This window comes from Salvelinus namaycush, chromosome 32, assembly GCF_016432855.1.
Source record: "Salvelinus namaycush isolate Seneca chromosome 32, SaNama_1.0, whole genome shotgun sequence".
In the NCBI taxonomy this organism is placed as follows: Eukaryota; Metazoa; Chordata; class Actinopteri; order Salmoniformes; family Salmonidae; genus Salvelinus; species Salvelinus namaycush.
In genome coordinates, this window is record NC_052338.1 from 18,741,885 (window position 1) to 18,753,699 (window position 11,815).

Below are 11,815 nucleotides of genomic sequence, written 5' to 3' on the forward strand. Positions count from 1 at the left end.
GAGAGGTGAGAGAGCCGTGGAGGAGAGCCCTGATTTGAGGCTCTGCGTCCGCCCACCTCCCTCAACTGGCTTCAGTCTGCTCTACTCTCTGTCCTGCAACATCTCTGTCTTGTGGTCTCAATTAGTCACTCTAGTCGTTCCTGGAAGTTTTTGTGGTTGTGTGTTTGGTGGACTTAGGGGTGTTCGTCTTTTGGGTGGATCTTGTGGATCACTGTGATGGATCACTCCCTGTTTGGGTGCCTCCGTAGCCCCCACGCCCCGGCCCAGGGTCTGCACCCCCACCCTGCCTTTAGCCAGTCCCCGCTGGCGCTGCATGGACGCTCTGACCACATATCCTACCCTGACCTGCCCGGCTCCTCAGGGGGGTACCCTGGACCCGGGGAGGAGGGCGTGTACGGAGGGCAGCAACACCACCATCGTGGAGGACACCCGCATCAGCACCAGCAGCACCCCCACCACCCACAGCACCAGACCCACCAGACCCCCTGGCACGTTCCACAGATGCCCTCAACCAACACTAGGCATGGCCTCTGCCTGCCTCTCCCAGACAGCCAAGTCTCAGAACGGTGTGGTGGGGGTACCCCAAATCTGTGTGGCTCCAACACCAACCCCAGTCTGGGAGGTAGTAGTGACCCCACAGGTGTATCCTGTGTCTCTGGGGACTTTGGACGACAGACGATGTCCCCGGACGAGACTGAACAGAGACGGAACAGTAAAGGGAAAGATGATTTGCACAGCTCAGGTAAGATGAGGACAACGAGGACATTATTCTCTTCTCTCCTCTATGCTTTTCTTAGCTTTGACTTCAGTCTCAAAGTTTTGGTTGTTTCTTTCAAAACTCACTGAGGAGTTTTCATCACATAGCGAGGGAGTATAACGATTTGAAGTTTTTGGTTTGTCTATTCTCATATTGGGGATTTCACCATCTGTGTGTAAGCAACCACAGTCCACAGATGTTGAAACAGGAGAGAACAGTTTGTGATACAGTAATAAAACATACAAATTCATCGTTTGCATTTTAACTAATTGGCTAATGTTTTCATGATCACTGAAAGCGCTGTAGTCTTCTGCGTCAATGCTCCTAAATTCGAGAACCTCATGAGAAGTTGTGCAATGACCAAAGAGTTCAGTGCATACTTTTTGGTTTCAAAGTCAATTCAAAGTTTGATCCTTACTGACTAGTAGGTAGGCTTGTTGTTTTAGCATTTGGGCCTTGTTTTTACAGTGGTTGTCCAGATCAAATTGAGGGCCGTATGTCATTTGCATTTTTCTACAGGTTTATTTGAAACGGACTTAGTTCTGATGATTGAAACTGATGTCTTATTTGATTACCGACTGCTTGATGCTCATGGTTCAATGTTGGATATCATTTTGTTTTCTTAATTGTCTACTTGCAAATGTAATTCATTCATTTCAATTACTAGCTATTGCACTACAGTTAGCTGTAATTGAACATTTATCTGTACTAACATCTCTTAATGGGAAGATATGTATACCCACATTTCAGTATTATAAGACCTTGTGTTATAGGATCTTTAAAGATCTTATTTGATCTTGATTATGTCTTATCTCTACTGTTTCCCATGCTGTATTGACATTCATTCATATCTGGAATTACTGTCTAGAATTTAACGGGGTAGGATTAGGCTAACTTTATTGATATTTAAAAAAAATGCATGCAAGTGCTTTTTAGAAACAGCGCCTTAATGTGTGAAACACTAGGCGGCAAGGCCGCACACTTAAAATATGATCTTGTACTTAATTTCACCTGAATTCAATGAATCAAATTATTCTCACACCATCATTTAGTTATATTTTCAGTAAAACAAGAGATAATTAATGAATTAATGTTTTTATAAATATACCTATTATGGAAAAGTTTTTTGGAAGCAAAATGATAATCACAATTCAATTAAACCATTTGACTTGATAAAAAGGTTAAATTGTCTTTCTAAATGCTAAGGTCAATAGTCATACTATTCTATTGACAATTTTATATGAAGAAATGAGCAAGTGTGATACATTACAGATTTGCAGTCATCTTCTGTTATTTGAAGCATTAGATCCATTACCTTTCTGTCTACATTTGTTTTAACAGATATTAAGATACTTTGGTTTCCTCTCTCAGTGTTAAGCAATAGGGAATTGATTTACTTCTGTCATTTGCTGCAATATTGACATAGATTGAACCGGTAGAAAGTAACTGAGACAATCTTCCATTTCCATTAGAATCAAAGTGCCTTTTAACATTCCTCAATCTCAACCCCGTCAACCTCATTTTATAGGTTATAGCCTGGCACAGCCAATATTTTATTTGTCCCTCTCTTCAGGCCCCCAGGGATAATCAACAGTGACATTTTCCTCCAGGGTATTAATGGCCTACAGGTGTGATTTCTGTGAAGCCTCCTTTTAAACTGTTACAACGGGCACACCTGGGCTTTTTCATAGGCCTAAACCTACATAGTATTTATGGCTGTAGAACGTACGTACCTATAGCATTAGCCGCAACAGCTGTGTGAAAAACCAGCCTCTTAATAATAATAATAATGTGGGTGGAGAATTAATCCTTAACACTTCTGGAAATCACTGTTGGTCATCTACAGTATGGATGATAGAATGAAATGGAATGGAAGAAAATAGAATAGAATATAACTGTATTTGTCCATTAGTGACGTAACAAAAAGCTGTATATATAGGTCCAATTTCCACATTTGTTAAACAACTATTTTCAGATGAGCCCATTTAGTGGCACGTGGGAATGTGTACCTAAGTCAGTGATATTATAGATCATTTTACACACTGTCCTCCCAACGACTATGTTGCCTTTGAGAGCACTAAGGTTGTAAGGACAGACTGATCTGTACCCCGGGTGGAGTCTCAAAATGGCCGATGTCTAAATGCGTTGGACACGTCATGCAGGGCACCGCACTAGACCTAATATGGCTGTATATGACTGTAGCCCTCATTATCAGCAGTCACCATAATAATGCAAGCTCCATCCATATCAGGGCTGGGGACTAGACAAGTCAGGCCCTTAATAAGTTACTAGCACAGTGGCTGGACTTCCTGGCGGCTACACAAGGGCTGATTCAGGTCATCAGCGTAGGGTCACGACAAGAGCACTGCTCTCTGTATCCAGAAGCCATTTCACTGACACCAGCTTCCAGTGGTGTCGTGCACCAACACATTTTATTGGGGCACTGATAGGATGGCCAAATTCTCTTTGCATTCATTCTGTAGGTTATACTGTATTGTGCCTTTTTTCATCCTAAAAATGTATCAAATTGAAGGGGCCCTGTTTGAATGAGCAGTACGGCTCTGTCAGGTCCTACTGTCTGTATCTGTATCGTTCTCCCTGCAAGGAAACCCACCAGGTAGAAGTGCTGTTGTGCCCAGTAGTTAACTTTCCACTTCCATTTGCCATCTCAGGTTAGTTTTACCCCAGGGTGCAATTGTAATTGACAGCCAGTAGAACTGTGAAGCACTACCCAGGAGCTGCACCTCTAACACCAATCACGTTTCCTAATTTTAACCTCCATTGCACGTTACAAAAGGCAACATGGGCTTTATTTGAGGTCCTATTTCTGATGAGGTAACGGTCTTATGAGGTAACATGCTGTGGCAATGGTGAAATAAATGGTAAAATAATGGTAAAATGCACCTTCCTGACACATAACAAAGAATGCTAAACAAAAGTTAAAGATGTAATGTAGATTAATGTTGTAGGAATATTTAAGGAGAATTGCAAGACACTGTACGGTATAAACCATTAAACAATTGTTTCAAATAAAATAAAATACCTAAACCATGTGAAAGATCTTTTGTTTGAAGATTTTATTTCCAGAAATGTCTTAGTCCCATATTCTGTTTTTATAAATTGAGTGGACTGGATGTGCCTGTGTGATGTGGCAGAGAGAAAGACTCTTTCCTGGCACTATTTGATTTGTCAGCACATCCAACACGTCCAACAATTACAGTTGAACTAAGAGAATGTTAGCTGGTTTTATTTGGCGTGGACTAGAGAACAACATGTAAATTACAGCTCAACTCTTTTGATGAAGTGTAGTGTTAAGAGATATTTGAATGAGGTTCACCCAATTTGAAGCCACATCTATATGAAAAAACATTTGAAAAGGATTTGATTAATGTACGCTTTTCAGAATCCAATTGAGCAATCTGGATTAAATACAGACAATTAGACCAAAATAAATTACAATCTGGAAAGTCTTTCTGAAGTCTACTTAACTTCAATCAAATATATGATGAATCGCACCACACACTCTTACCCGTGGCATCTGCTGAAATGCTTCAGCCTGTATGTAGAGTGAGCCGGTGTAAGATTTCCGGCCATGTTCCATTTGATGTCTAGGCCCGTGGGTGGTGCTAGGCTGATCTATGTATCTATTGGTCTATTGTTCAGTCTGCCAGGTGATAGGTGGGAGGTTCACACCCTACATTACCGTCCCACATTACCACATCATGTTATCACGCTACCACATCCCACATAGCAGAGGCAGCATGCACCTCAACTTTGGGGCACGAGTAGGATGGCCAAATTCAATAGCTTAACTTACATTTTTCATAAAAGAAAGAATACCTTCCATCTCATCAGTGTTTGGATAAAAATGACGGGGCTTATTTCCCCCTTAGTTACAAGGGACATTAACTACACATTATCACATGCATTATTACATCAGACATTACCACATGCATTACAGCTTCACATTACCCCACACCTGACTGACCTCAGCTTAACCTTCCCTCCGGTCCACCAGAGATGAACTCTTGGAATCACTTTTGTCTTAGAACAATAGAGCTACAGTATCGAGTTGGCTAGCCTCAAATATTAGCCCTCTTTTAGGATGAAACTTCTATTTAGAACAGGTGATAAAGTACTGGAGAGAGGCAGAGACAATTCCACCAACTTTCCAGTTAAACAAATGATGCCTAGGTTTAAAGGAAATGAGGCTATAGAAAATTGATTTGTGGAATTTTCACATACAGTAAGAAAGTGTTACAACGTAATAATATTTGAGTGATGTTAGTCTGTTTCTTTCTATGCTGCAAGGAGCGGGTGAGGATGAGTGAGTTTGTTTCAGAGAAAGAACACAGGGTAGTTGTCGGAGGGAGCTGGGCTCTGAGACTGTAGAGAACTCCCTGCCTGCCACCTCTCATGCAGCTTCCCCCTCCTCCAGTAAGACACTATAAAGTGTGCATGAACAATATCCCCATAATAAAAGGTGATTGGCACTTCTAATTGTTTTGCTTTCATTTTGCATTTCAGCCCTGCAGTTTATCACACAATCCCTTCTTTTTTTCACCCTTTTCCTCTCCTTTCTTTTTTGGCGACTCAACAGTGTCTGGAAAAAGTTCTGTTTTTCATTTCAGATTCCCAGGACGGGAGCTATAAGTCTGACGTGAACAGCAAGCCCAGGAAGGAGAGGACGGCGTTCACCAAGGAACAGATCCGGGAACTGGAGTCAGAGTTTGCGCACCACAACTACCTGACGAGACTGAGGCGATACGAGATAGCAGTCAACCTCGACCTCACAGAAAGACAAGTACGTTGTGTGCAGAAAGACAAGTTGTTGTGTGGAAGCAATAACATCTATAAACATTTGCATTATAAAAAAAAAGTGAAAAGTGGTAAATAAAATAAAAAGTATCTTACCTGTTGGGTGTTGATAAAACAAAACAAGTTAATTAGTCATAATATTGGCTTATCATCTAATGACAAAACATTATGCAGTTAATTTCTCCCTTTGATGATCAAATAAATCAGGACATTTTCTGTAAACAAAATATCTGAAGGAATCACGGTTAGAGGACTGATTCTGTAATTACCCTAAGAACTCACAGACTCATGTATTCAAAGACTCACACGGAAATGTCAGCTAACAGCAGTTGTTAGGGATTCTATTAAAAACTGCACAGGCCTCAGGATGAAAACCCTGTATGTTTTGACATTACCAAACGCTTGTCATGCTAATGTTCTGAATCTAATCGCTTCCAAACCAAAACCGCCGAGGCTTTTTGATATATCTGTGCTGAATGTGTGTGTCTGTCTGTGTGTGTGTGTGTGTGTGTGTGTGTGTGTGTGTGTGTGTGCGTGCGTGCGTGCGTGCGTGCGTGCGTGCGTGCGTGCGTGCGTGCGTGCGTGCGTGCGTGCTTGTTGCCAGCACTGCTGGTCTGTCTGTGTGTGTGCACGGACTGTCTCATGGCATGTGTCAGACACCAGATGTTTCTGTAATTCCCTTCAGACACTAATAGGAAGTACACTGACATTAAGGGAAGGATTCCCGCACAGTATGCAGAAGGGAGAATCTCTATTGAAAGTGTTGTTTAGTCCAGTATGTAGGATTAAACTGGGGCCAGGATGAAAAGAAACAAACTTTTAATCAAAATATATATTTTTAATGTCTAATCTGCCTTGATCTAAAAAGTTGGTCTGCATAAATCTGTTGGTAGTGATGCGTTTAACCAAACCAACCTACACACTCACCACACCCATAAGTGCTTTTGGAAATCATAATCTGTTGTATAAATCCAATCAGAATTTCAAGGCTAGGCCCAGGCAGCCAAGCAACAACCCACTGAGGACTTAGGCCTTCCAGCTAGGAGTCCTGTCCTTCACAATCACTCCCACTCATATTGGCTGCCTCTCCTCTCTTCCTCTCTCCTCTCCTGTCCTCTCTTCTCCACACATTCCCAATGCAAGGCCTATAAATCTGGATGTGCGTTGTGTCTGTGTCTGTATCTGTGTCTGTGTCTGTCTCTGTGCGTGTGTCTGTGTCTGTGTCTGTGTCTGTGTCTGTGTGTGTATGTGTGTGTGTGTGTGTGTGTGTGTGTGTGTGTGTGTGTGTGTGTGTGTGTGTGTGTGTGTGTGTGTGTGTGTGTGTGTGTGTGTGTGTGTGTGTGTGCGTGCGTGTGCGTGTGTGGGGGTTGATCTTGGATGTTAAACCCACTCTAACATCCTCCTGGCTATTATCTTACAGTGCAGCTTCTACCTCCCTGATCTTGCTATTAACTTCTATATAGCTTTACTAGTAATGAGTGTACATTCTGGCCTCAGCCCAAGGGCATATACAGTGGCAGAGGTTTATACAACTTGTGGACACCAATCCTCATCTCGTCTCGCCACTGAACCCTGCGAGTGTGTGTGTGTGTGGGGGGGTTGATCTTGGATGTTAAACCCACTCTAACATCCTCCTGGCTATTATCTTACAGTGCAGCTTCTACCTCCCTGATCTTGCTATTAACTTCTATATAGCTTTACTAGTAATGAGTGTACATTCTGGCCTCAGCCCAAGGGCATATACAGTGGCAGAGGTTTATACAACTTGTGGACACCAATCCTCATCTCGTCTCGCCACTGAACCCTGCGAGTGTGTGTGTGTGTGTGTGTGTGTGTGTGTGTGTGTGTGTGTATATGTGTCTGTGTGTGTGCAACAACTTAGGTAGAACTTACTGATTGCCCAATTAGAGTTGCACCCAAGGCTGGCAGAATATTTTGTACGGCTCGTGGATATGTGTGTCTGTGTGCATTTATGTGTTTGTGTGTATGTAAAACAAAAACATACGAAGGACTTAGTTTTATGAGGCGGTCGATGCTAAACCTGTTTATTTGAAAATGAGCCACACATGCGTGTTTACCCTGTGAGTGGCAGGCCACAATGCCTAAAATAAATCCAGGAGAGCTTTGGGCTCCTGTGAGAAAGCAGGTCGCTCAGAGAGGTGGATAAGAGAGGGGTGGGGATGAAGGGAGTATAGGAGGGGGTTGGAGTTTGTGGGGCATGGGGAGGGCCAACAGGAGGGTTAGGGCTGTGAAGGGTCGTCAGTGGGGGATGGGGAAGGGAGCTTCGCTCGTTCCCGATCCGATCGGGCCGTTTTAGGCAGCAGCTTAATCATCACGAAGAAGAGACGCAAATACTGAAGGATCTGTGGAGTCAGGAACAGGATCTGAGGCAGGGCCCCCCGCCAGTGTGCGGACGTGACCCATGCATCAGCACATACCTGGCCATGTCAAAATAAGACGCCCCAACAGCCAACACTAACCACGACAGCCAACACTAACCACAACAGCCAACACTGACCACGACAGCCAACACTAACCACGACAGCCAACACTAACCACGACAGCCAACACTAACCACGACAGCCAAGACTAACCACGACAGCCAAGACTAACCACGACAGCCAACACGAACCACGACAGCCAAGACTAACCACGACAGCCAACACGAACCACGACAGCCAACACTAACCACGACAGCCAAGACTAACCACGACAGCCAACACTAACCACGACAGCCAAGACTAACCACGACAGCCAAGACTAACCACGACAGCCAACACGAACCACGACAGCCAACACTAACCACGACAGCCAACACTGACCACGACAGCCAACACTAACCACGACAGCCAAGACTAACCACGACAGCCAACACGAACCACGACAGCCAACACTAACCACGACAGCCAACACGAACCACGACAGCCAACACTGACCACGGCAGCCAACACTAACCACGACAGCCAACACTAACCACAACAGCCAACACTGACCACGACAGCCAACACTAACCACGACAGCCAACACTAACCACGACAGCCAACACTAACCACGACAGCCAACACTAACCACGACAGCCAAGACTAACCACGACAGCCAACACGAACCACGACAGCCAACACTAACCACGACAGCCAACACTAACCACGACAGCCAAAACTAACCACGACAGCCAACACTAACCACGACAGCCAAGACTAACCACGACAGCCAACACGAACCACGACAGCCAACACTAACCACGACAGCCAACACTAACCACGACAGCCAACACTAACCACGACAGCCAACACTAACCACGACAGCCAAGACTAACCACGACAGCCAACACGAACCACGACAGCCAACACTAACCACGACAGCCAACACTAACCACGACAGCCAACACGAACCACGACAGCCAACACGAACCACGACAGCCAACACTAACCACGACAGCCAACACTAACCACGACAGCCAACACTAACCACGACAGCCAACACTAACCACGACAGCCAACACTAACCACGACAGCCAACACTAACCACGATAGCCAACACTAACCACGACAGCCAACACGAACCACGACAGCCAACACTAACCACGACAGCCAACACGAACCACGACAGCCAACACTAACCACAACAGCCAACACTAACCACGATAGCCAACACTAACCACGACAGCCAACACGAACCACGACAGCCAACACAAACCACGACAGCCAACACTAACCACGACAGCCAACACTAACCAGGACAGCCAACACTAACCACGACAGCCAACAATAACTGGCCTCATTGTCAGTGAGTGCTACCTAAACCCTACACCCATGGTTCAGTGTCACCCTGTGCAACCTACATCGTACACAGTGGGGTCAAAACGACTCAAAGTACCCCGTCGTCTACAATAGGGGAACCAAGACTCAAGTGGTGTGCGACTGTAATGATCTTGTAGATAATGATTTAGCACTCGGCTGCCAGCTCTGGTAGACGAGGTGTCTCTCAGGGTTTACATAAGATCATACCGTGTGAAGAGGGAGGTGGGGGAGCTAGAGAGTGTGTGCGAGGGGGGGTATGGTGTGTCGGTAGGAGTGTGTGTGTGTGTGTTAAAAGAGAGGTGGGGGAGCTGGGTTGCACACTTGTGTTTGTGTGTGTGTGGGAGGGTGGGGGGGAGTGTGTGTGTGTGTGTGTGTGTGTGAAAAGAGAGGTGGGGGAGCTGGGTTGCACACTCCTGTATGTGTGTGTGTGTGTGTATGTGTGTGTGTGTGTGTGTGTGTGTGTGTGTGTGTGTGTGTGTGTGTGTGTGTGTGTGTGTGTGTGTGTGTGTGTGTGTGTGTGTGTGTGTGTGTGTGTGTGTACGCGCATGCTCTGCTCAGACAGAGGTCTGTTTCACTGAGGCTGTAAATCTCTGTCACACACACTGATAGAAAAGGGTTCACACCAACAGATTCAGGACATTGGGTTTCCTGACGCACAGGGGGACGCTAGGGTTTAACTGGGGGGGAACGGGAGGGAAGAGTTTTACTGATGGGCCTACATACCAAGAACTTAGTCTCCAGAACGCCACGAACCAACAATGGCATCGAGTTACCTCAGAACCTCACACACAATATACACCCCATCTCCACTCGCTCACAACAATGCATGAACACTTTGTGTACTTCAAAGTTATTGAAAAGTTCTTCATGTGGTTATTATTACACTAAATACATTTTCTAAAACCTTGGCTAATATTGCCCTTGTTACTATGATCCCCCAGCCCTCCTGAAAACAACCCAAGTGTCAAATTCCAGTCCTTGAGGGCCACAGCATCTGCAGGTTTTCATTCCTCCTAGGAGTGTCTAAATCAGACACCAAAGGAAAGAGACGAAATTAGCAGTCACTGTCGCCCTCCAGGTTTTGAGGTGGACCCCCCCACGTTGTATAATTCCCACACTATTTCCCTGTAAACTAATTGTTCTCTTCACCTCCAGGTAAAGGTGTGGTTCCAGAACAGAAGGATGAAGTGGAAACGTGTTAAAGGAGGTCAACAGGGGGCAGCGGCCCGAGAGAAAGAACTGGTCAACGTGAAGAAGGGAACTCTGTTACCCTCAGAGTACTCTGGTATGGTGGGAGGACTACACCACTCCACTGGTTCCCCTGGTAACGAGGACAGTCACGACAGTGACCAGAGCTCAGAGCACGCTCACTTATGACCCTGACCTGCCACATATGCCACGCAGAGGTCAAAGGTTAAGTTTGCGGCCATTTGAACAAACGTCTAAAAATGCAGTGAGTTGATGAGATCATGTTGCATTTACAGGTACAGCATTACATACAGTATGTTGAGATTAGACTCAGAACTCAGAAAGAACACCTAGGCTTACGTACTCAATATGCTCTTAGGAGTGGAATGAACACCTAGGCCTTTTCTCTCAGGAACCAGCAACAAACAGGTTTTCTGACTGAAGGTGTTTGTTGATTGGCAAAGGAGTGAAGGAAGAAAGAAGTCAAGGTAAGCAAGAAGAAGAAGGAATGGAAGGAGCATAGAATTAACAACTGGATGTGTGAAATAAAACAACAAATGATATGCTTGTGAGCAAAGCCTCAAGCTCATAAGACTGTAAATTGGGAATAAAATTGTATATTATTGTGAACATTCCATACGTGCCTTGATAGAATGGCTTGGATTTTTGAACTGTCAAAGATAAAATTCTACTGTATTTACTCAGTTTGGAATACAAAAATCATGCAATTAGCTTTAAGTAAAAATGTGGAATTTAATTGAATAGTAGGCTATTACCGTGAGTTCTACTATGCTGATTTACTTACAACATAACTGAATGATGCATATTAGTAAACATCTCCATTGGTTTTACATTTTGCTTCCACCAAGAGTCTTAAAAGTTTAATTTTTTTGTGAAAAATGTATACTTTTATTACATATAAATCTGGGACATAATGGTTTCTTAAGTGAATAAAACGGATCAATCAAAAACATTTTTGTCATTGTCCGGTTCTTGAACATTCTCACAATATTGCACAATTGGTATGTAAAAAAAACATGTTCATGTAATTTAAAACCATATGTAGACCTAGCGTTTCTTTGCCTTCTGTATGAGTGTGCATTCTAATTTGTGTTTTAGAGTGCCGATTTGGCCGTGGCAGAGCCGTAGCCTTTTACAGTACAGAACCAGCTGGTTTTAGCTGTGGCAGAGCCGTATCCTCCTACAGTACAGGACCACCTGGTTTAGGCTGAGGCAGAACCGTAGCCTCCTA

General features: G+C 44.4%; 1 protein-coding gene across 1 annotated transcript; it reads left to right on the top strand.

The window, feature by feature from the left end:
- The first annotated feature begins 216 nt into the window (after positions 1-216).
- LOC120026931 (homeobox protein MOX-2-like) lies at positions 217-11,164 on the top strand. The gene is made up of 3 exons (XM_038971704.1): positions 217-742; positions 5,389-5,561; positions 10,531-11,164. Exons 1-3 carry the CDS (start codon positions 217-219, stop codon positions 10,750-10,752), a joined length of 921 nt encoding a protein of 306 aa, XP_038827632.1. The 3' UTR covers positions 10,753-11,164.
- Positions 11,165-11,815: the final 651 nt, after the last annotated feature.